The 26,546-nt window shown below is 40.1% G+C and overlaps 1 protein-coding gene across 1 annotated transcript; it reads right to left on the bottom strand.

The window, feature by feature from the left end:
• On the bottom strand, nucleotides 1-26,546 carry LOC137982007 (uncharacterized). The gene is made up of 6 exons (XM_068829023.1): nucleotides 26,521-26,546; nucleotides 25,676-25,857; nucleotides 17,978-18,103; nucleotides 10,197-11,771; nucleotides 8,208-8,725; nucleotides 1-132 (listed from the first exon to the last, which is right to left on the bottom strand). The coding sequence occupies exons 1-6, from the start codon at nucleotides 26,544-26,546 to the stop codon at nucleotides 1-3; spliced, it is 2,559 nt and encodes an 852-aa protein (XP_068685124.1).

The following is a 26,546-nucleotide window of genomic DNA, read 5'->3' as shown; positions in this document are numbered from 1 at the left end:
CTAATCTTGATGGTCTCCCTGTGTGCTGTAAGCCAGGAAACTCTCGATGTCTCGACTTTGTGTCTTTCCCGATGATTTCGACGTCATTCTGTGATATGCCAAAGATCGCCTCCTGCGAGACAAAAATGGCGTCTACAGTGGAGGAAGAAAAAACCATGAGAAAATTTTAGTCAAAATCACAGAAAAAATACACATTAAGCTTCTTTAGAGCCTAGCAAAGTCATCTGGATGGTTTTTATGGCAAAACAGGGCAATCGTAAACATTCACGTGAAATAAAGGTGAGCTTCTGACTCTGTTGCGTAAACATCATGCAGTAGTATTCCTCGTGGCTTGTTTATATCTTCGGCCGTTAACTTGTTTTCCACTCTCAACATTACCTCCAGAACCTACTTTATGCATAGAATAAGCTTTTACAATGATGTTCTCGGCTTGATTCTAGAATACCCCTTCGAAGTTCAGATCAGTGGCTTAACCGCTGGAGTTTTGTATTTTATTTCAGGTTACATTTCCTCCACTTCATCACGGTCTGGAGAGGGGACGGTCCGGGTTAAATTTCGGGACATCGACTATATGTCATTCCCTCAACAAACTAAAATAAGGTCCATTGACTTCGATGCGCCATTGCTGTGGTTATCAATGATATAAATGCAAATTCGTCGTAGGCGGAGTGCTAGGCTGAAAGGAATGGCTTTTTTGTGTGTAGAGGATGACAAGAGGAATAAAGTAAATGTTGGTGTTTGTCCGTAGGTTTCGAATTTATTTTACCGACGAAACGTTCAAGATTCGCACCACTGAACTAACGACGAGGTTACAAACGCGACTTTGTTACTAAAAGAGATGCTTCCGTGAAGCATACACTGGGTTGCCTGTGGTACGTGTTTTCGTAATTTGGGTTCCTGGTTTGACTCCAGCATGTTCACGTTGCCAAGAGATGTATCAAGGCCTTCTGTGGGTTGTATAAAATCCGCCACATTAGAAAATTCTTCAGTTCTGAGTTAATGCACACAACTCTCTGCAAAGTTTAAAACAGTTCTGTGAGGGGGATTCAGCGCTACCTTAAACTTTCCATTATTTAAGATGGCTCTGAATCAGCTCAACGGAATTTTGCAGAAAGTTTCATTCTGCATGGCATGCTGATTTCATTTCAGAAATCAAAAATGGGGGTCACCGAGTTCGTTTTTGAGATATGACCAGTTAAAGCCAAAATAAGGGGTGAGTTTGCAGGGTTTTCCTGTTGCCATGGAAACCTTTTTACGTCACAAAAATGACTGAATCGTTTCAGCAATAATTGTTGTTTGATATGGTACCATACTTTTGCTGTTACAGTAAGTGATAAAGTGTTGTAGTGTCAATCCTTCTAATACGAACGTTTCTTTCAAGTGTTGAAACTGGTTTGAGCCTCCTTGTTTTATAATTAGGCTATTAACAATGAAACTTAATCAATCAATCATTGATTTGATATATTAAAGAACTCCGGTTACCACATTCCATTTCAGCTTATCACCTACCGTCTCTTCCTAACAGGGTTTTCTTTTGTTGCCGAAACTTTGATCCAGTGCTAATTAAAGGAGGTTTCTCGAATATGTTTGCCAGCAATGGCAACGAATAAAACTCCAGTTGCGAGTCGGCATTGCTTGAAGATTTGACACTGCTGGGCTGTATGTTGTGACAAATGTTAGAATTTTCTTGCTGGTTTTACCTTTTTGTTTAAGTGCCGACTGTCTTCCAGAAAAATTGGTCTGAGATAGAGTTCTCTCGATAAGTTGCTTATGGTAGACTCGCTCTGCAAGGCGGGATCTGAATCGAGATAGTGCCTCCTCAAATGGCGTTTATCAGGAGTTTGTACGTAGGAGCCGACTAGCTTCTTCTTTAATAAAACCCTTCTTGGCACTGGGTGGGTAACAAGAGGTAGAATGCGTGCATTGGAAGATTTCAGTCAGCTTGTGAGTTGTGATATGTTCTGATATTGAGAATGGATTCTTTTTCGAATCGGTCTCCTTTGTATACTGTTATGTCTAGGAAAGTGATCTCCTTCTCTGAAATTTCAGTTGGGTGGACGTTGTTAACTTGTGCAATGAACAGGTTTTTCTCCTATTTATTTAAGCCCCATAGTGAGAAGACGTCATTAATGAAACGTTTCCATACTGTTAGTTTAACTTTTGCTATGGCTTAGCATTTCTGCCATGAAAATGTTGGCAAAAGATACTGCCATTTTTGTTCCCGTGGCTGTTCCGTGGACTTGCAGGTAGCTTTCCCCGCTAAAATCAAAAGAGTTTTCTTGGAGAATGATGCTAAGCATTTGTTCCAGAAAACGTGTGGGGATAGGAGGATTACCATTATAGAAGTCGTCGTATGTTGTACATAATTGTCTTATATATTTGCGCAGAAGCTGGTTAAATCCATAGAAACCAAATTGGTATTATCTGACACCTTTGTTTGTTGCTATAAAATTGATAAAATCAGTGGTGTCTTTGAGAAACGATTTTGCCTTTTGAGCAATGGGCTGTAATAATGGATCCACAAACGATGATATTATTTCTTTTGGGCCATCGCAGCCCGAAATTATAGGTCTCCCGACAGGCCTTGGTTTATGGATTTTGGTTAGAGTGTAGAAGATTAGAACCCGATTCGGGTTAGGGGTTTGCTGAAACCACTTTCTTGTTATATCGTCAATGTGTTTTCCTTAATAGAATTCAAAGATGATATCATTGACTCTCTGAAGTGTTTCTTTGAGTTGGACCTTTGCCTCCTGTATTTTGTCATTACTGGGTTGCCGTATGGAAATCCCAGTCGGAAAATGGATAGATTTCTCCATTTTATTATTTTTATTTTTTTCCGTGTCGGTAAAAGTCTTGCCTGTCACTCCCCTGCTAAGTGGTGTCTTTGTGCATAGAGCCCGGCTGCGCGTATTTTCTTAGGATCGAGAGGGTAGTGGGAAATGCGTAGATTTCTCTGGTGGACACATTGTAACGATTAACTTAACCGGCAATGGCGTCGAAAGTCATGTAGCGCGAATAGCGTTTTAGTGGATCTTTGAACAAAATATACCCTTATCAAGCTCAATAATGGCAAAGCAATTGGATACTGAACAAGACAGGTGACAACATCGACAACAATCTGTCGCCCGTCGAGCCGTCTTTTACCAAGTGTGCTGTTATGTAGAACACTGAAGATTCGCAGGGCAGCGATAATAGTGAATTCAAAGACTAGACCAGGTGGATTGAATGGAATTTCAAGCGTTAAAATCGCTGAAAAGGTAAGATTATTGTCGAAGCGATGCCGCAATTGCGTGTCTTCACCACATGTTCCTTTGGTCTCACATTATTATGTTTTCCGTCAAAATATTCGCTTGTTTTCGCTTTCGCTCGAACATATTTACCTTTATTACATGTCCAGTGAATAGTTTTATCCTCTGGGATGAATTTTCCGTCGAAAAATCGGTTATTTGGGCGGTCAGTGTAAAACGCAGACTGCAGACTGCAGACTGCAGACTGCAGACCGGGGGTAAATGCAGACTGAGGGTAAAATAAATATTAACTAGACCCTCCGTGGGGGTACACTGGGTTGCCTGTGGTACGTGCAGCGTTAAAGGCAAATTTTTTCAAGTTGGGGGGTCATTAATTAACAATTATTCGCCGAAGGCGAAGTGATTATCGGTGAATATTCACCGAGACGAAGTCGAGGTGAATATTCACCGATAATCACTGAGCCTGAGGCGAATAATTGTTTTAGTATAAATACACAGGTGATTATTTCAAAAAAGAGAAAAAAAAAACATTTCAACGCGAAAATCATCTTCACTTACAGTGGCAAAACGACTACTGGCAGCCATTTTGTCCGTCGAGGTGATTATCGGCTGATAATCCGAGAGAGGGAGCCAATGAGAGCGCGCGATTTTGTATAATCACCTGTGTATTTATACTAATTAACAATTAGACCCGTAGCCCGCAAGGGCTACGGGTCAATAGCCCATGAGGCGAAGCCCGTAATCGGCCCGTGGGCCAGTCACAATTAGCCAATCAGAGCGCGCGTTATATCGGCTACAAACCCCAACTTGAAAAAAATTGCCTGGAACGCTGCACGTACCACAGGCAACCCAGTGTACCCTCACGGAGGGTCTAGTTTTTATTTTAAAAATGTATTACTAATAACGTACTCTCATTTGCCCAATTTTTCGATACTTCCATTTACTTTGAGTTGTGTTCCATCAGTGATTTTCTCGCACCCTTTTCGGCACGCATTAAAATACGCTCTCATTTGTCCAATTTTTGTATAATTCCATTTACTTTAAGTTGTGTTACATCAGTGCTGTTCTCGAAATCTTTTTGGGACGCCTAAAAATACGCTCTCATTTATCCAATTTTTGTATAATTCCATTTACTTTGAGATGTGTTAAATCATTGCTGTTCTCGCACCCTTTTCGGCACGCCTTAAAAAACGCTCTCATTTGTCCAATTTCTGTATGATTCCATTTACTTTGAGTTGTGTTATATCAGTGCTGTTCTCGCACCCTTTCGGCACGCCTTAAAATACGCTTTCATTTGTCAAATTTTTCTATAATTTCATTTACTTTGAGATGTGTTACATCAATGTTGGTCTCCCATCCTTTTCGGCACGCCTTAAAACACGCTCTCATTTGTCCAGTTTTTCCATAATTCTATTCACGTTGAGATTTGTTACACCTATTCTATTCTTGCACCTTTTTGGCACGCATTATTAATTATAAAATGTAGTAACTTACCGGTAACTTGTAGTGTTCCTTATCACGCTGTTATGGGTGTTCGTAGAGCATTACTGAGAGTCTGTTTGCTTAACTATGCGGAAGAACGCAGCTGAAGTTTTAATATTGCGTAGGACATGTGATTGTCTTTTAAATAGAGATTGTTGAGGGCCGTCGTGTTTTTTTTTTTTTCAAAAATGACTAGACAAAAAATTGTTTCGCAAGGTTACAATTTATCATAATCCTGCAAGTATGATGTATTTAATTTTTCATTTCTGCCATTTTGGCAAATGTCTCATTGCAAATACTCGGCAAAAAAACAACAACAAAAAAAAAAAAAAACAACAACAATTTTGAAATGACAAAATTACAGTTTCGTTATGTATGTTGGTGATTGAAATGCATTATTTTCCCGTTGTAACCCTTTACTGTTTTTTGATCTTTTTTCTTACGTCCATTTCGCATGAAGCCTTGGGGTAAAATCTTATACCTTGTCACATTGGTAACAGCAGCACTTGAAACCATAGACAAGCTGCTGGTTACCGATGACCTGCGTGTTGCATAATAATGGCACAATTTATACGTCTGTACCGTTTTCGGCATGATACCCTGTTCGACATTTTATGCCCCGTTGTAGAAACGTGTGCAAAAAGGATAAAATCCGTATAGAATAACACCCCTCTGTAACAACCTGGCGACACCTATTCTCAAAAACCGTGAACAAATAGTCACAACATCTGATCTTGTCACAGTCCCTTGTGGTATTCCTCAAGGATCAGTTCTCGGGCCACTTTTGTTTGTTTTATACATTAATGATTTTTATCATTGCTCAAAAATTCTTGAATTCATCGATTTGCTGATGATGTCAATCTGTTCTATTGACATAGAGATATTGATAAATAAATTTAAAACATAACATAAACAAAGTTATTAATTGACCAATCATTGAAAAGTAACTAATGAAAAGAACTTTGCTGGGTCGAGCATGTTCGTCGTTTTAGTGTAGTGGTGAAGACACAGTACTACAGATCTGGAGGTGCGAGTTCGAGTACCGATAAGTGCAGTTCTTTGTTCCCTTACTATGTTGTAATGTTGAGACTGAATTAATAAGTGTACGAATACAGAAACCGATAAGATGACACCAAAGATTAAGAAGATGTGTTGAGATGCGTAATACAGAGCTCGAGGAGGGAAGGTATAAGTATCTTTTTTTTTTAGGGGAGGGAGGGAGGAGGGGTTAAGCTAGGTTGAGTGCATAATTCCATTAATTTAGCCTAGGTTTAAAAGGATTCAACCTGAAAGCGTATTTTACCTGCAACATATACCGGTATACGGGTAAGGGTAGTGTACCCGTTTAAGTAAAATTTCCATGCAGCCATACCCGTAGAGTTAACGGACGGGGATTGGTAACGATGGTTTACAAAGATGGGCGGCTCGGCAGCAAGATTGGTCTTCCTCTTCAGAAATGAGTTCACTGAATTGTTTAAGAAAGGCTATCAAATATATCCAAAATTCGTCCTTACGAATGTTCTCTGTTTAGAAAGTATAAAAACTTACTCGTTTCTCCATCATGTCTCCTCTGTCGCTACTCGTAACTCTTCTAAGGGTAAACTGGTTTCTAACCCAGAAAAACGGCTGGGTCTACCGGGTAAGATCAATTTCGTCATTGCAAATTGAAAAAGATATGGCGCTACCCGTTACCCGTAAACCGATTTCGGGGTATCTTAATGTCTCTATTATCATTCATATTTCCCCTTAATTTTTATCTTTGCCTTTTTAATCAAGCCTGGAGGCATACTACCAAGGATCCCCTAACCCGCTCTATCCCATTTTTTTTTTACCTTAATGCCTAAGTTTCAACTTCCCCATCTCACATGGTATTATTATTGAGAACTCCAGGAGATGAAAAAATCTTGCTCAAGGCCTTTGAAGTATAAGATGATTTGTTTTAAGTTAAAGAAATTTATAATTCTTACTTCAATGAATCCGGCATTCTTTTATTGAGACTAAGCAGCTACCTGGCAACATCACAAGATACAAACTAAACTACTAAAATATATAGCAATTTTAGAAACGAAAGAATGGGGTATAGACTATCATGCATTCAGTCACTACCAGGTCTTTTAAGTATTATAAAGCTACATTTTGGCAGCTTACCACCTTAAAAAGCTTTTGTAAGTTCCAAAGGTCTTCAACGATAAGGTTAAGTAAAGTTAAGAAGGCATAACCATGCATAACAATAAATTGTGCAAATCATTGTGTTTGATATTTGTACAAGTTAGCAGTCCATAATCAGGAGAACCCATCTTCACCACCGAGTCTCTTCGTCAACACAGGTGTACATGATTCCATTTTTGGAAGGCTTAATCTTGTTCATACACTGAAATTACTTAATTAATTTTTTGAGATGACATGGTGCTGCACACGCATTGCTTTCCCTTTCATTCACTAAACTAAACTGCTGACTTTGTCTACTCCTGAGCTTGTTCATTGATCAGAACATAACAACTGAATGCTCCAGATTATTAGATTCTTGTAAAGTACGATATTCTCCAGATTAGTATACATCATGGTTGTGGCTATATATGCAAGGCAAAGCGAAGTCGCTCTCAAACCCCGAGGGTTCACACTGATGGAGCTTATCCCGATTTCTGTAGTTTGAAGCGACTGAGACTATTGCTACTCACCCCTGGACGGGACACTAAACCGAAGCATGCTCGTCCCCTGCGTTATGTCTCCGGCGACCATCTGTACACCTGGGGTGGGGAATAAATTAAAGGAATGTGCCGTGACGAATGTCAAACCTTGAGACTTACGATGAGGTAATCTTTTATGTTCTATTCCTGATAACGATTTCACGATCAAATAAGATAATCATATGTTGCCAGGTTACATTATTGAAAGACTTAAGGTTCTATATTTCTACTAAAGAATGCCGTTGTCAGCGATAATCTTCAGTCAGTCCAGTTAATACTCCAAACAAGCCAGTCAGAAATGAGTATCGAATGTCGCTCTCGGGTTTGCGTGATGATCCAGCTTCTTTCTTGTGTCAAATGCCACTTTGTCAGCATCTCCTTCTTCAAGGCCACCGTTGTCGCTTTCTTCAAAGCCAAAGTTGACTGATCGAGGTTCAGCTGACTCTTTTGGCTGCTCATGAATAGTAGCAAGTGTAAAGGTTACTGCTCCACTCTCCTTTCTTGCGTCAAATGCCACTTTGTCAGCATCTCCTTCTTCAAGGCCACCGTTGTCGCTTTCTTCAAAGCCAAAGTTGACTGATCGAGTTTCAACTGACTCTTTTGGCTGCTCATGAATAGTAGCAAGTGTAAAGGTTACTGCTCCACTCTCCTTTCTTGCGTCAAATGCCACTTTGTCAGCATCTTCTTCTTCAAGGCCACCGATGTCGCTTTCTTCAAAGCCAAAGTTGACTGATCGAGGTTCAGCTGACTCTTTTGGCTGCTTATGAATAGTAGCAAGTGTAAAGGTTACTGCTCCACTCTCCTTTCTTGCGTCAAATGCCACTTTGTCAGCATCGTCTTTCTCAAGGCCACCGTTGTCGCTTCCTTCAAAGCCAAAGTTGACTGATCGAGGTTCAGCTGACTCTTTTGGCTGCTTATGAATAGTAGCAAGTGCAAAGGTTACTGCTCCACTCTCCTTTCTTGCGTCAAATGCCACTTTGTCAGCATCTTCTTCTTCAAGGCCACCGTTGTCGCTTTTTTCAAAGCCAGAGTTGACTGATTGAGGTTCAGCTGACTCTTCCGGCTGCTCATGAATAGTAACAAGTTCAAAGCTTACTGCTCCACTCTCCTTTAACGTGCTAGATACTGATGGCACGTTAAAGTTACCAGTTTGCACTTGTTCGTTCAGCAAATTTTTCCCTGTCATTCCTAGTATTTCGGTCTGGAGTTCATTAAGAGGCAAAAGCAACGCCAGGCAACACGAAAGAGACCATTGTGGATTTTTGCGCCACTCTTTGATAAAGCGGAAAAAATACCTGCCGTACTGGACTAAAAAAAAAAAGAAAAAAAAGGAAGTGAATATGTTTGTATGGTATCGCAAGTGAACGAGAAGCCCAACAACGGAGCTTGGTACTTTGCAAAATGCGTATTTCGCCCGACTGTTTTTTTCCCAGTGGTTGTAAAGGCCCGGAAGTTTGTTCGTGTCACTGTATTCCAATCACATTGTAAGATGCTGAAGTGTTTTCGATCGAAATTGAGTGAAAATTTTCAGAAGAACTTACTTTGTTTCAGTAAACACAACTCGTATGATGGTTTAAAAAAGAACACTAAGCATAGTTGAGCTTTGCCACCTACCTAACCTCTTTGATTGAGTTGGCTAAATTTAAGGAAGGTGTCTACTAATTCAAAGGTATTTTTGCCCGGTTTAATGAATATGCGGGAAACGAAGATCTCGACAAGTGTTATTGAAATCCAAAGAGAAAATTGGGGGTAACCACGCATTTTTCGAAGATAATTTTATCAAGAATATTTGTAAAAAGCTTGAAATGCAAAGCAATGTATGAAGTTTTTTTTCCAAATTAAAGCTTAATTGTCTCTGAAAAATGCGTGGTTACCCCCAATTTTCTTTTTGGATACCAAGAGCATTTGCTAAGTTCTGCTTTTTCCGCATAGTTTTGAACTGCGCAAAAATATCCCTGTATTAATAGACACCACCCATGCGAAATCCGAGTATCTCGAGATGCGCAGATCGTATGTGCGATAACAATAGTTGTCACCATCCATAAGTTGAAAATTTCACTTTGACATTGCAACTCAATCAATCTTTGTTATACCACAAGACGGAAAGTAATGAGCAAACAGATATTTCTGATGCTAAAGACGAGGAAATTAGGTAAGAGTGTTGTTATAGCATGAATGGGCTCCCCAGCACAGTCACAAATAAGTTTATTTTTAGAATATCCTTTCCCGGGAAAATCAGTCGTCATGTCCCTGAAAAAAACATGGCAGAATCAGTCACGAACTCTAACCTTAGCCGTTACCTTAACATACAGCAGTACACTTTATTTGGAAGATACCACGCACGGTTAAGACATAGAAGCGGTTTGTACTTTGCGGTCCCAATTCCTTTTTTTATTTTTATTTTCTTTGATCTCCGAGAGGGCGAGGAGTGGCACTATTTACTTTGCCCAATGATGTGCACACCATGATTAAATTTGACGAATAAAAAAGAAAGTTCATTGTTACAATATAGTGACCTAGTTAAGAGGATGGTTGTTCATTGCAGAAAATTCAAAGGCAACCATAGAGGTCCGAGTTTCTGGCACAAGATTGGATTAGAAAATAATGTTGATCTATCACTTTGTGGTGTTGCCCCAGCACTGTCACAAATTGATTTATTTTAGATTCACTTTGCGCGCGAAACAAACAAAGGGCCACCATTTTTAACCAATCAGATGAAGTCATGCCACGCGTTCCCAACTCTCTTTGATTTAAGTTTAAATACGAACAAAATACTTACCCACAAGAATTGCAATAACGAGAAAATTTGCTCCAAATACCAATGCGTTGAACATGATATGGTCCACGTATGATTCCAGCGAGGATTTTGTGGTCTCTGCTGGTATTCTACTGACAACACCTATTGCGAGATTGACGAATGTGACGGCAAGGGAAGAAAGCATCAGGCTGTTCTCAAATGGATCCGCTATTGGCCGCTTGAACGCAAAGAACATACCATAGAGACCTGACATAACACATGCTAACCCAACGTAGGCTCTGCTCTCACCTCCTATCAGGATAATGCCTGAAGTTAATGTCACCTTTCGAGCCGTTTCAACAAGTTCCCAATACCATGTGTGAGTGTTGTAATTTGCGAATAAAAAGTGTAATCCTGTGACAATTTCTGGAATTGAATGCTGGGAATGTGTGGATTCATCGTCGGCTCTGTCGCCATGTTTCTTCAATGACCTTTGATGCCTCCACAGAACTACCAAGACAGCCAGAGGTAGAAACATGATGTACAAAACACTACAATATGCAACAATCACAGATCGTCGGAATTCTTGGCTGGAACACTTGACATTAAAGTCAACTTTTAGAAACGTATCGCACTTTTCATGTTTTTCGTCAAGGCACAATGTTCGACAGGCAAGGGGAAGAACATTTGCTGTCTTGGAGCAGGTGCTTAGATAGGTTAGGTAAAGGAAAAAAAAGACTGCTCTGTAGACCAACTGCTTTGTTTCCGAAATTTTCCTCACTTTTTCCACTTGACTCGGGAAGGTCTTTCTGCTTAATAAGACCTTCCTAATGCCATAAATAATAAATGCTAAAATGATGACTGCAGCATTGATACCGAGAACAGTAAACAATCTTACAAAAGCATTGACTTTTAGATCTGGAAAGAGACAGTGGATAGGAGCAATCTGGATAACATTTAGCTGTAATATCTCAGCATATTTCCCAATAAACTCGAGAGAGTCTGGCCATTTGATGTATGCAAATGCATCGAGAACTCCAAATGTTACCTGGTAGAAACCGATAACAATTTTTACTTTTCCAAGAATTATGTCAACTAAGAAGCGATCTTGTTTCTTCTTGGCTTGTTTCCTGCTTCTCCAAACCACAACCACAGCGATTATAATAACTATTGCTGCTATGACGGAAAGCTGTGCTATCATCCATGCTGTTGAGGGGCACTCTTTGCATGTCTTGAACTGTTTGTAATATCCAGAACTACACACTTCACACAATGGTCCTTTATATCCAGCAAAACATGTGGCGTTCATACCTCCCAGACATGATTCTGGTCTTGGACATCTATATGCTTGAGGAAGAGGATATTGGTACTCGATGATGGATTGGCTTCCAACAGAAGAATTCCGCTGTAAGAAGTCGCTGAAGGATTTGTAAAGTTCTTTGTTTGTATCGTTCTCCCATTTCCACCAGTAACCCGGTTTAAGACTAACCGTGCCATTTTCGCATTTGAATCCCTGTCGTTGTTCACATGACTCACAGCCTTCAAACATGTGCCTTCGAAAATATCCATTCAGACAGTAACATGCCCGAAATCCAGCAAACGAATATGTATCCGTCCCTGAGAAAAATCAGACAGCGCAATTAACTTATTTATTCATTTATTAGTAAAAAAAAAATGACGAAAGATAGTTTAATTTTGTTATCTTATCTTTTCCGTGGTGTCTATAAAGGGTTATTATAATTCATTCATATTAACAAATCTATATTTTGCACCAGGCCTCTAATGCTGTTCAAATCTCTTACCGAAAAACTGAACTCAAAGCAATGCAAGATCTAAGAAACTGTTTTGGAACATTGCGTGATACTACCACTGAATCCTCCGGAATATACCAATGTATGAAAGACTTGTGGGAACACTCATGCTATTGACATTCTAAAAGGAAAATGCCATAATTTCTGCTTTACAAATTAATCAATATCGTTTTACTACAATTTTTGACTGCTTTTAAAGAGTTACCCAGACACTTTCATCTTTTGTAACTTTTGACAGCTTTAAGTATCATATAATAAATGAGGGTAAAAAAGGGTTTCCTTTTAAAATTGGGGAAAAGAACCTGCGAGTCGATTTTGGCAAGAGAGGGAGGAAAACCGGACCTCCCAGAGGAAAACCGTCGAGTCAGGTTTCTGTCCACATACGATTGCAGTGGTGAGAAGCGTTGTCTATGACCGCCATGCATGTCATCCTGACTCCTAGAGTTCCATTTCGTCTCTAGTAGAACTTCATATTTCTCTGGCACTATGAATCACTAAAGCGGTCGAGATATGAGAGTCTTCAAATGACAAGTTAGAAACGTTAGGAAAGCCGTGAAAGAAAAGATACAAAAAAGGTATGCAACTCTCGATTTTTCATCAAATTTCTTTTGCTGAGACAATGAACGCTCCGCGAAGTTCATCAACAAATCTAGTTTTGACTTGGCCTTTGGGCCTTAGAGTTGCTTTCTTTCCTTATTGGTTTCTATTGGAAATCGTAAAACTTAAAGAGCTGCTTACGACCAGCCTCATTCCGACATTTCCTCGTCTGCTGGACCCAGTTGTTCAAAAGCCGATTAACGGTAATCCCAGATTAAAAAATAACCAAGGAGTTTATTTCTCTACTCCCTGTTCCCTACTCTGCTGTTCAATGATGATATTCGGCAAAACTTTACATTAGAAGAAATCAACCTTGAAAAACAAAAATCAACAAAAGAAACTTTCACCAAAAAGTTGAAAACATGAAACAAGAATTTACGCTAATCCTGGATTAAGTTAATCGGCTTTCGAACAACCGGGCCCTGAATGTTTTGTATAATTGTGTGGGGCATGCATTTTTTTTAATATCTGGCAAAAAATCTTTTTTCAATGCCGGCAAATCGTTCTTCTATTTATCTGGCAAGAATTGTAATGTACTTGCCACTTAATTAGATTAGGCCATCATGTCTGAGAGGCTTTTTGGCAGAACTCAAACATTGACCATGATGTGTTCATTTGAAAACGAAAGCGAAAAGATTGCATCTTATTGGCCTCTTGATAATGTTTAGAGAAATGATCACCGGTGAACCTTTTCGAGAAGGATACAAGAGAATCTCTAAAACCACTACTTCTTTTGTTAGAGCGTCTGAATGGTGTTCACTGATTAGCGACCAACGGCGATAAATAAAACTGACGGCCGACAATTACCGATTACTGACAGGAAAACCGACAACTGACATGGTCTGGCAGTGTGGGGATGTCTGTATTTGGAAATAATGCGCAATGATTTTTTTTAAACATGTCAATAGTATTTTGTACGCTTTGCTTCTAGTTTATGAAATGTTAATCCTTTGGTGGGCTCTATTTCACCAGAAATAACCTGAGGCGCTTGCCATTTTTATCGAAACGACCGGAAATTTCTGTACCATTTGTTTGTACCACTAGAACCAGGCTCCGTTGCGAGGATTAGGGCATTGGCAAATAGATTCACAACTACGGCATTCGCAAATAGATTCACAACTGGAACGGCTCATTCCGTTTCTCATTTCTTCGGTAGGGAATGTCTAGTGCCATCTGTCAAAATATTCTCACCGAAAGTTCCGCTTAAATGGTAAGTGCCACTGTTTCTCCTCCTTTTCGAGGAGGAATGCAGGCTTGTAATCGAGGGCTGCAGTTGTACTGAAGTCTTTTCACTGCCTGTTCCGACTGTTGTACCTGTACGTTGTATTTCCATGTAGCCGAGTCAGGAGCGGAATCATAAAAGTGATCTTAAGTTTCTTTCAGCGAAAAGGTGAAGAAGTGGCAATCGTTCAAGTGGACATATTAAAACATCAAGGAGTCCTTGAGTGAAAAAAATAATAATAAAAATAATAATAATAATAATAAAACATCTAACGGAAATTTTTAGGAGTGAAGGAACAAGCCTTTCAGCAATGAATTGGCGGGTTCTTATTGAAGCTAGTTCGCCTGGCATAATCCTCTGCTGGTAAATGCGAGAAATTTTCTATATAAATAGTCACAGATGGACAGTGGCAACTTGCCAAATTTGATATCCGCTGAGGGCAGCAGTGAGCTTAACGGTACGTGTTGAATTTGGTTGTTTTTATGTGCTGCAGAGTTTGATGTATTCAGAGTAAAGTTCAGGGCCCGGTTGCTCAAAAGCGGGTTAAACTATAACCTCAGGTTAGGCTTTACCAAGAGGTCAAATTTAGTAACCGTGGATTTGTTAATCCGAAGTTGAAACAGCGTTGTTCAAATCACAAGATACATGTTCATTTAAACAAATCGAGGGGATATGCTCCGTAGACAAGACTTTGTTTGTTACAGATTTTTCCGCTGGAAAACTGAAGATGGTGACGAACCTCTCAGAAACGATATCCATCTTTTCTTCAGATTCTCGTCTCCCTATAGGTTACCTTTGGAATTCATTTTAAGGGTATGAAACTTGGAGGAGTGTCTTTGAAGCAAGCAAGCGTCGACGTTATAAAGATTGACAACTAAGTAAAAGATACTGTGAATAAGGTGAAGCAACACTAGCAGTTGAGGCCGGAGAGTCTGCAGCCAGTGGTCCACAAGGGACTGTACCCCGGAAGACGCAAGTATCTGTGCCTTTGCTTTAAAAAGGGATGAGCAGGCTATACGACAATTAACCACGTATGAGACATTCACTGTTCTTCAGTATGCGCAGGATTTTGGGACAGGTGGGAAGTGCATATCCAGATGGGCAGCAAAGTACTACACGCAAAACAGGTCGTACTCTCCTGTCCCTCAATTTGCCATGTGCCTTAAGCTTTCTCCTATAGCACCTATAGATACCACCTTTACCAAGTAAGGACATAACATCATGTATGGAAGAACAGATTAAAGAGTGGTTAGAGAGTTATAGGCCAGTACGCCAACAGACTGTTAGGAGCGAGACCACAAAAGGTAAATATGGGGCCTTGCCGCCGCCTGTCAACACTGTTCAACTCACAAGCAACAAGTCTGAAGAGAGACTTCGATTCCATGAAGAAAAAACAAAGGTATCATTAGCGAATGCGAGTTGTTAGCAAACAATTTGTGGACGACGGGGATGTTACTGAGGTGTTTGAGGATCACAGACAAGAACAAATTGATGAGTCTGACCAGGAACCCATGACCCGGAGCCTACAACTCTACTGTGTTCGTGTAACGGCGTTTTAACAGACCGATTTATTTTTAGATTGAATTTCCCGCGAATGAGACTCCCACAGGAGCCCGATGACCAATTACAAGAAATTAAGCTGACGTCATAGGGTCACCGAACCGGAACTGCCTTTGTTTATCCCGGAAAAGATAGTCTAAAAATAGATCGGTCTGTAAAAATGCCATTACATAGGCTCAGTATGGGAGTTGTAGGCTCTGGGTCATGGGTTCCTGGTATGACACAGATTCGGATGATGACGAATCAGATGTGGAAGAGGATTCAAAGCTTGCCAACAGAGCGTGTGTTACACAATCCGGCAGGGCTGTTCGTGCATTTGTGCGTCTCGACTTGTGACGGTAAGTAGTCTAAGTAGTATTATAACATAACTTGGATAAAACGCGCGTTCTGATTGGCCAATTGGTCATTTACCATTTGCCCATGTGTGCACGCTCGCTGACGACAGCTGACGTGCGATCTCACTTTCAGAGATTGTGGAAGGAAGAAAATACTGTCACTAGCGCATCAGTCCTAATTTTCCAAGACATATTTTCCTCCTCTTAGAATAGGGGTAAACCTCTACAGAGCTCAAAATAGAAAGATACAGCCCCTAAAAGATTAATCAGCAGTGGAAAAGGAGGATTGAAGGTCTTAAAGCGACGAAAGAGTGTTTCGTGTTTGTACTGCTTTGATTTCCAAAACACAATTTTATGAGACCAGGGATGATGCTACGGGAAAGTAAATGGTGTTTTGGAATGTCTATTTTCTTTTTGACATTTATTTTTAAGCTGAAATAGTGTAACGTCGCTTTTTTGGCTTGGAAAAGTCACGCTGTTTGCAATAGGTTGATCGCTTTCAAGACACTCGCAAGAAACTCGAAATGTTTTCTCTCCTAAGAGTAAATTCTTGTTGATTCCAATAAAATTTTGACTGGGAAAACTGTTTGTTGATCATTTTGTCTTGTTAATTCATAGTTGTCTTTAGAAAGCAAAGTTGTGTTGACATCGACTATTGACTAAACTTGAGTTTATGCAAATACACACGAAACACGCAGGGGTAGAGTTAACGATTATGTTATAAAACAAATGGTAAACGGCTCAGCGTGCATTATTGAGTTATGGTGCACTTGGGAGTTTGCTAAGCACTCAAGAAGCGACTCTTACGCTTCTCTCGTGCTTAGCAACCTCCCGCGTGCACCATAACTCAATAATGCACGCTGAGCCGTTTACCATTTGTTAATTGACAGTTGTCGTTATGACACTGGAGACCATTTATTGGGTGATTACTTCAAGAAAGATAATAGTCTAATTGTCTTCTTTTGATTACTCCGATGCCCAGTAATCGGCAGGAAAACAAATCCACATGTAGAATAAATGCAATAGGCCACTTTCGAAAATATCAAGACTCCCTTGTTTGCATAAAGCATTGTTTCCAGTTTCTCTCGGGACCATTGTAAATCCCAAAAGAAAACAAAAACAATGTTCATGCCAAATGTGGGGGGACAAACCAAGAGAATTATGGTATTTTCGAAAGTGTCTTATTAATCGGTATTTGCTAAGAAAGGTGAAATAAACGATCACATTGCGTTAACAAACCAGACTTATCATGAGGTCCAAACTGAGCGCATTACATAACGAATATGAATAATTACCTTGCATTTTCACTCATAAACTGAGATTTATCGACAACCGACAGAGATTGTAAATTTTAACTGACAACCGACAAAGTGATTAAATTTTAACTGGTGACCGACACGCGGCCCCCTTTCAGACCCTCTGTTAGGTTCATAGTGATATTACTAATGCCATCTAACAACACCGCACTGATGCTTTGCTTTAATTAGTCAACTGTCTGTTTTAAGATATTGTTATTGAAATTTTAATTGCTTTGGACTTTCCCTAATGCATATAGCGATATTTCTTGTTAACAAACATTGAAGTCACATTCATGATATTCAAATTTGCCAACCACGGAACAAAAGAAGTCCGGCATTGTTTCAACAGCCAGTTTGGTTGGGATATTAATAACAATGGTGACATCACTGAAAAAAAAAAGCTATAGCTGATCTGTTGGCGAGATATATACCTTTGAAGTAATTGGTATCTTTCTAGCGACGTTTGGTCCGGCTCAAGATGTTGCGAAATATTATTTTACGTTTCGGCTGCAAGACTTGTTGAAATGGCCAGCCAGATTAGTTGCAACTTGTAGTGGCAGTTGTTTTAAAGCGTTTTCAAGAGTTATTAGTAATGCCAAGATCAGTCATTCTAATGTTGCCTGTCTTAAAGTCTCACTCAAACCCGTATGCATATTTTTCAGATAAACAGGCTCATTGAAGCATAGCGGTTCGATTTTTTTTTTTTTACGTCTAATGGACTTATTTTATCATCAAGACAGCGTAGTATCTTTCACAGTCGTCGACTCTTGAGCAATGGATTAGTAAGCACCTTCTCTCACGGGATGAGATTGAATGTGGATGCTTGAAGAAGAAAGCCCTTTTAATTTGATAGTCTTGTTGGTTTGATAATTGACAAAATGTTCTTGACGATGCCTATTCTTTCATGTTAAAAGGTCTTCGATTGTGCTTTGTTGACTTTACTGACTTTTGCCTAAATTTCTGGATTTAGTTTAATTGTACCTATATTCTAGTATCTAACCTTGAGAACAAGAACTGCAGTCAAAGTAACTTTTTCCAGGTGCCTTATTCTTGTGAACAAACGTGCCATTTGGACACCTCTTGCAACTGTCGCTGACAAAAGCCGGAGTGTCTGAGTAGTAACCACCTGTGGAGCATATAGATAATATCATGGTACTCTTTCTGAAGAATAAAAAGCGCAACGAGACAGCAAAGCATCATAAGTACATACTGCTACTTCTACTACTACTAATATTGATAATAATAATAATAATAATAATAATAATAATAATAATAATAATAATAATAATAATAATGACAATGCATTGAAATACGAGCTGATTCAGATATGGAAATTAAAGAAATGTACAATAATTACTTTTAGATTGCGGGTTACCCGCACTTCAAATCAACGTTTCTTTCCTTCATCAGTCATCATTTCACGGGAACAGATGAGTCCAACAAATTGACCTGCTTCCAATTGCAATTGTGTGGCTTCTTAGCTCAGTTGGTAGAGCATTGCACCCGCATCGTAAGGGCCTAGGTACGAATCCCGTTGAAGCCGCCTGACTTTTTCTGGTGTCTATATAAGACATTTGCTTAAATTGTCCTGATTAGTGCGAGCATCACTTCAATCTTTCGAAAAACTATCCAATTACAATGTATTGAAATACGAACTGATTCATCTATGGAAGAAATGTACAATAACTGTTACTACAGTTGATCCCAGGTGTTAGTTTCAGAGCGCGTGGAACCGAGGCTTTCCGGTCAACATTCGATCCGACATAAAGGAGAGTAAGAGATTGAGCGCGAGAAATGCGAAAAAATAATGAAGTTCTTTCCAGAATTTACGTTTTTCTTAGAAGAAGGGAATCTACAGTCGTTGAATGGAAGCTGCCCTTGTGTCGCACATTTGGGCTTGTTACTTTAGTTAACACATTCATATAGTTCACAGTGCCTTGCAATACTTAACTACCCTAAAATTAGGTCAGACAAACCTCAAATTACTGGAAAAAAACCGAAGGAAACAGTCAAGAATCAAGGAATCACACAGTCCTTCAATAAGAAATTCTTGATTTGACCTGAAAGCCTCGTTTTCGCGCCTTGTGAAACTAATGCACCTATCAATGTAAACCCCGTGGGGGGGGGGGGGTGGGGAGTGCGGGCAAGGGGTGGGGATTTGACGGCGAAACCCATCTCTTCCGTGGGAGGTTTGATTAAGTACCTTTGCTCGGGGGTCGGGACATTTAATTTTTTTCGGCAGAGAGACTGGGACCAAGATAAAGCGTGGTTAACTGGCATCGTCTTTCTTGGCTTTGGAATGGCGTGGGTTTCGGAGAAGGTGAGTTTTTTATCGATGTTTATCTGCTACTTCATAGGCCATCTAGTCCTGGGTGGGGATTTCTAAATACATTTTGATGAACGTATGCTGCCCCACCTTTGGGAAATTGACTAGAATTTTTGCTCCTTGGTGAAATCCCCACCCTTTGCCCGCACTCCTCCCCCCCCCCCCCCCACGGGGTTTACATTGATAGGTGCATAACACCGCTGAGACGTGCGCTCGACTGTAATAACAGCTATTGTGCCTGTTATGATTGGATCACTAGCAGCAAACACATTAGTAACAAACACATTTGAATTGTGGCCAAGAAATAGGAATAGAGTGCTGTCGAGTTGAATTAACACAGAGAGCGTGCATCTTGAACTGTTAGTATCATACGGAAATGCTTAAAGGAAAGGACAGGAAGGAAAGGAAGTTTATATTGCGCTGGAGCACTAATTGGAGACACTGTAAGCTGAAATCATCAAATTAACGCAAAATCAAAACAAATGTTGAGTTTTGAGGAGAGGGGAAAACCGGAGTACCCAAAGAAAACGTCTCGGTGCAGAGTAGAGAACCAACCAACTCAATTGAGTCTGGGAATCGAGCCCAGGCCACATTGTTGGGAGGCGAGTGCTCTCGCTACTGCGCCGTTAATTAGGATTTAGCTGGCATGGAGTCAAAGTGGAGGAAAGGTCAAAATATCTACTTGCAACTGCGTAGCAAAGAAATACTGGTAGAAGTAATGAACATGAGCAAGGTGATGTACGAAAATTATCTGTAGTAGACGTTGCACAAACTTTTTAAATATTAAGTACTAGTGAGCAGCACAAAGCAACAGATCTTCTCCGACCGGTTTCGTCTGCCAGATTACCGACGCAGACTTTATCAGGGAGTTTGAACAAGATGGTTAGAGGGAACTTATTTTATATCTCATTTCCAAAGTACAAATCACGTTCCAGTAAGGGTATGAACAGCGAAAAACACCTACACAACAGTACTGCATGACGCTGAGAATTGTGTTTTTGGGGCTCACGGATTTAACGTTAAATCTGTGAGCCCCCCCCCCCCCCCCCCCCCCCCCACCCAAAAGCAGCAAATACTCATTTCGTTGCCATTCTAATATTTTTTGTGATGTCATATAGAGAATCTAACCACTAATTAAGAGGAACTTTGTATAATGAGAATTGTAAGAGTGCATGTCAGTAAAAATCAAACATTTTCGAATTTTGGCGGCCACAGCTCAAAAATGGATTTTTCTCAAATTTTGTCAAGATGTAGCCTATTATGTCTCTAAATGCACTGTATAGTTTTTTAAGTCATTTGTATTTTTATTTTGGAGAAAATGCAAATTTAAGAGTTCGTGTCGAAATCGCCATTTCTTCCGCAAAAATTAACGCTTACTTTGCCGTCAAATTTCGCTACAAAAACCACTTCGTATCAGCTCAAAACCTCCTAAAAGCTCTTCTGTGATATCTCTACATGAGGTTTACGTGATTTTTTCGAAATTTGAATCACCGCTTGCATCCGAAATAATTTCAACTTTAAGACGCCTGGTTTTACTTGACTGAAGGTACCCCTGAAACCGCATCGTTTTTTCAACATGCGATAAAGCTCTAAATCTAACAATATTTGCACCGTTAACTCTCTAAGTGATAAGCTTTCAAGTGATACAAAAATTCTTTGGGGAAATGTATACGCGCTGCGTGACAGTTAATCAAATTCATGTGATTTTGACCTTTTGAGATCAAACGGCCTAATTTGCATAATCATCGAAGATGAAAAACAAGTCACTTAGAATTCTTGTTTTAACTTTTTTACGGCAAGAATCGAAATCTTGACAATAATTCCTACCTGTTTATCACTTAGTTGTTGTTTAGAACCTCCAATTTTACCATAAATCGTCAGGAGCCCCTGAAATCGTATAAATAGTGCCAGCCAACAGTTGGTGCATGTACACCAGATTCCCGGATTCGAATACTATTCAATACGTTCATGCCCAGGGGGGTGGTGGGGGGAACTCCCATATGGAACAGACGGGGATGCTCTTCGGAAATTTTGAATTTAACCCCTAAAGGAGACCATCTCGGCGTGATTCAAGCTTTTTGTAACCCCTAAAGAAGACTAGTCTCCCCCCCCCCCCGGGCGTTCATGTCCCATGGTCAGTTCACTTTAACAGTGATGACATTCTCTTATAATGGCCAAATTGGCTCATTAACCTTTTCCTGGTAACCTCATAATATCACAAACTGAATATCTGTACCATAGGGAACTTTCCCGTTCAGCTGGGAACCGTATTCGTTCAACCCCAATGTTTAATACACGAGCTCGCGTGACATCTAGTGTTTGGTTGATGAGTGGTGTGAGACGCACCGTCCACGTGACATTTAGTGATTTTCCAGTAAGAAGCCCTGCCGGGGTTGGGGGTTTCCGTGTCGCTTGTCTGAATTTTAAGAGGTCTTGTGTCGGCGTTTTGTCAATGTTTCACGTTGCTGTGACCGTTGCGGTCGGAAATTTAAAGAAAGGATGTCGTTTGTCGCGATTTCATATTAAATGCCATAGCTACTTCTTAGGCTATGTCTCTTGTCGGAATTCCCCCTGGCAGACCTCCGGTAAGGTTTTGTTGATGTGAGGAAAAAGACGCACCACCCATAAACCAATAGTTTTGGCCTGAAGGAACATAAAAGTAGACCAGTAGTGCTGTAAGAATAAATTAGTCTTACGTTTGACTTAATATATCGAGTTTTAGGATAGTTATACCCACCCTTCCCACGAATAGCTTTCGGAGGAAATAAGCATAGGGTTCGTACCCAGACCTGAACTGCGTGCTTGCTTACTCTCAATTTCTATATTGACGCATCAATTTGCAAGGTTTTATTCATCACCATTTATTTAAAATGCTACACTAACGCAGCCTTCTCTACTTTGAGAGTGGGAAAGGGGTTTTCCGTGATTCATGATCGGACTACTTTACAGCCGTAATGACAACCAGTGACAGTTGTAAAATTCAGCGTGATGCGTGATAGATAAGTGGGTTCTTACCATTTAGCCAAATAATCCGGATGGAATGATTGTTTGCATAAAAATAATTAAGCGATTTTCTGAATTTAATGACCAACCGGATGAGAATGGGGCTTACGATTTACCACACAGCATTCCACCCCACATATTTTAATCAATCTTGTGAAAAAGGGCCTAGAAACGGAACGATTCTCGCAAATGGTAAGATAATTTCTCGAATTCCATTCCAAACGAAAAAAGAGGACTACCTCTGGAGGTTGTTCACAATTTCCGAAAAGATTTTCCGGAAAATTGCCTTTCCATTCGACCTCAAACCGAAACTTGGCTAAATGGTAAGCACCCAGTGGTTCAAAGAAAAACATAAAAAAACTAGGTCTTTCTTTCTCATTTCCAAAATTAAATACTCAGTTAGTTGAAAACAGTTAACTTTGAAAGGAGCTCTTTTTTGCAGAGCCGCTCCGACATAAGTAACCAACTGAAAAAGTAGCCTGGGTGACAGGCGTTCGAAGGAGATGAGAAACTGGAGACTAAAGCAAGCGTGTACAAGTAGGGATGGAGAACTGGCAGGAGAACGAGGAGGTCGCGCGACCTCCCGCCCGCCTCTGCCCTCATCATCGCCCGACTCTAGTAATAAGCTGGACAAGAGCAGGAGCCCGGAGGTACAAGGTTTAGAGTTCCGCAGGCCATTTCAAAAGATGCAAGGTAGAAATTAGCAGCCCAACGGTGGAAAAGGATCGTGTGATCGAAAAGTGTCTACAATCAAAAATCATATCAAAGCATACCCGACTACTCTGAGGATTGACGTTGAAACTGCCAGCCATATCAGACATACGAAGACAGCCATAGAATCAGGCGCTGGTAACCAAATTGAAGGCTTTATGATTAAATAAACCGCATTTGCTTAAAAGTTGGAATCCGGAATTCGGAACACAGTGAAACTCGAGCAAAGGCCAAAATTACTATGGAAGCGAAAAGACTCAACGTCGGAAAGATGTTAATAAAGCATCTCGTTGGTATGTATGTATAGTTTTTTTTAACTAATTATAAGGTGAACGAAGCACGTTTCACAGCATTTTGTAATAGACGCTGGATCATTTTAAGTGGCTTTGGTTTAAGTTCTTATTCCGGATTCCGGTTTCCGGATTCCTGCTTCTCCTCGTTTTAGGAAAATCCGAATGAAACTTCATTGATGACCCGAAGGATTGCAAATAGCTAGATCGAGGTGAAGTGACCATAATAACTCTTTCTATTAACAATTCAGTGTGTATAAATGCATTTTTATTAGATTAAAAAACCAGGAATTGGATTTTCTGAAAAGAAGCTCAAAACGGGAAACAGGTGTGTACAGGTAACAGGGTTTTTCGAGTAGCTTTCTAAGTTGATGGTTACTTAAGTCAGAGAGACTTTGTTAAAAAGAGCTCCTTTCAACGTTAACAGTTTTCAGCTAACTAAGAATTTGACTTCCAATTTGGAAATGAAAACGGAAAGAGCGAGCTTCGAGTCACTGTCACGCATCACGCTGAATTTTACAACTGTCACTGGTCGTGATTACAGCTGTAAAGTAGTCTGATCATGAATCACGGAAAACCCCTTTGCCACTCTCAAAGTAGAAAAGGCTGCGTTAGTGCATAATTTTAAACAAATGGTGATGAATGAATCCTTGAAAACTGATGCGCCAGTGTAGAAATTGAGAGCAAGCAAGCACGCAATTCAGGTCTGGGTACGACTCCCATGCTTATTCAGGTCCTCCGAAAGCAATTCGAGCGAAGGGTGGGTATGACTATCCTAAAACTCGATACAAGTCAAACTTAACACTAATTTATTCTTACAGCACTACTGGTCTGCTGTTATGTTGTTCCTTCAGGCCAAAACTATTGGTTTATGGGCGGTGCGTCTCACACCACTCATCAACCAAACACTAGATGTCACGTGAATTCGTGTATTAAACATTCCGGTAGAAGGAATACGGTTCCCAGCTGCACGGGAAATTTTCCTATGGTACAGATATTCAGTTTGTGATATTATGAGGTTACCAGGAATTTGGCCATTATAAGAGAATGCCATCACTGTTAAAGTGAACTGACCATGGGACATGAACGTATTGAATAGTAATCGGATGTACACCAACTGTTGGCTGACACTATTTATACGATTTGTGGTAAAATTGCAAGTTCTAAACAACAACTAAGTCATAAACAGGTAGGAATTATTGTCAAGATTTCGATTCTTGCCGTAAAAAAGTTAAAACAAGAATTCTAAGTGACTTGTTTTTCATCTTCCATGATTATGCAAATTAGGCCGTTTGATCTCAAGAGGTCAAAATCACATGAATTTGATTAACTGTCACGCAGCGCGTACACATTTCCCCAAAGAAATTTTTATATTGCTTGAAAGCTTATCACTTAGAGAGTTAACGGTGCAAATATTGTTAGATTTGGAGCTTTATCGCATGTTGAAAAACGATGCGGTTTCAGGGGTACCTTCAGTCAAGTAAAACCGGGCGTCTTAAAGTTGAAATTATTTCGGATGCAAGCGGTGATTCAAATTTCGAAAAAATCACGTAAACCTCATGTAGAGATATCACAGAAGAGCTTTTAGGAGGTTTTGAGCTGATAAGAATTGGTTTTTGTAGCGAAATTTGACGGCAAAGTAAGCGTTAATTTTTGCATTAAATTTGCATTTTCTCCAAAATAAAAATACAAATGACTTAAAAAACTGTACAGTGCATTTAGAGACATAATAGGCTACATCTGGACAAAATTTGAGCAAAATCAATTTTTGAGCTGTGGCCACCTTTCACTCGATTTTTGTGGACATGCCCTCGTAAATAGTGCGTGAAAAATTAAATAGTATTTTGTAAGTCAAACAATATGATTTGTGAAATAAACAGAGTGCTTGGGTCAAATAGTAGTGTTAGTTATCTTAGAAATTTCCTGAATAGCGTCTTCAAAGAAGGATCCATTTTGTTCCCATTGTAATTGTAAATGACAATTATAAACAGTTTATGCACACTCATCCAGTAGCCTTGTTGCAACTTGGGAATTCCGAAAAAGAGCGACATGTAGAACATGTAGAAAAGGTCTGCTACTCACAACAGGAAAGCCCAGTAGGAGAGTGTGGAGCAATAGGCCTTATTCAAGATAGCCGCCATGTTGGTTTTCAAATTGTCATGTAAATTAGCCATGTGTTATGCTGGGGGGCAAACACTGGAAAAAAGGCAAATTGCGGAAAATCATGTCTGGGAACTTAATTTGATAAATTTTAATATTAAATTCGTGCATTTAAGACACAACTCTCGCACTTTAAAGCGGTTCTTGGTTTTCAATTCTTGTATGCATGAATTAGCTACTTTAGTGCATAGAATCTGTGTAAGCTTACCAGCAGGGCAGACTTTGCACCTTGGTCTGGTGTCAGAGATATCAACAAAAGTACCAGGCGGGCATGGGAGAAACTTGTTGTAACTTCCTTTATAATTTCTGGCGAATCCAGCCTTAAGAAGCGCGTTGCGCAGCCGTCTGTTTGAGGCAACTATAAATTCGGAGTCATCTTTCTCCAAACCCCTGAAATTCAAAATAGATGAGCAGCTCTTCTAATCTAGTCATTGAAACAGGACACGCTAGATGTTACAATATGCCTATGACGCAATGTAATTTTATACTCAGACACGTGCGCTCAATTATAATAAACTAGACCCTCCGTGAGGGTACACTGGGTTGCCTGTGGTATGTGCAGCGTTCACTGGCCTACGGGCCGATTACGGGCTTGCAAAAACAAAGCAAAAGGTAATTAAAAAACCGTATAATAAACTACTTACTAACCGAGCTAGCTCGAGCCGTACTGGGGAATATTGGCCCTGGGTCGTTTTTGTACGGACCTCGCTGCGCTCGGTCCGTACTGCCACGACCTCGGGCCAATATTTCCCTGGCAGTACGGCCCTCGCGCTCGGTTAGTAAGAAGTTATTAAGGGGTCACCCAGAAGTCATACCAGCAGAGGCCCTTTGGCTCACAGGTCCTCACACGTTCGTACGACGAAACAGATCCTTTTCTGAGGTTAAAAACCTGGCTACTGGCCTAACTCTTTTTCCTACTTTCCCAACCGCGAGAAAACCGCGGTAAATCAGCCATCGCCAAAAAATGTTTTTTTTTTTCTCAAAAAATATTTAAAGTTAGGGGGAAAAAGACATCATTTTAAAGCTAAGAAAATAAGCTATCCAACAGCATACAACTTATTTACAGACAACTGAAACAT

Source organism: Montipora foliosa, chromosome 13 (genome assembly GCF_036669935.1).
Source record: "Montipora foliosa isolate CH-2021 chromosome 13, ASM3666993v2, whole genome shotgun sequence".
NCBI classification, from domain to species: Eukaryota; Metazoa; Cnidaria; class Anthozoa; order Scleractinia; family Acroporidae; genus Montipora; species Montipora foliosa.
Note: the sequence above shows the minus strand (reverse complement) of the source record. Positions and strands in the feature narration are given on the sequence as shown.

What these genes read in the sequence shown, in the direction of transcription:
- LOC137982007 (XM_068829023.1), bottom strand. Translation starts at nt 26,546, where the DNA reads ATGTTTCAGTTGTCTGTAAATAAGTT. An exon ending in CAGTTGTCTGTAAATAAGTT is followed by an intron (nt 25,858 to 26,520) that starts GTATGCTGTTGG and finishes TTTGAATTTCAG; the next exon opens with GGGTTTGGAGAAAGATGACT. An exon ending in CTGCAGTTCTTGTTCTCAAG is followed by an intron (nt 11,772 to 17,977) that starts GTTAGATACTAG and finishes GATTTTTCTCAG; the next exon opens with GGACGGATACATATTCGTTT.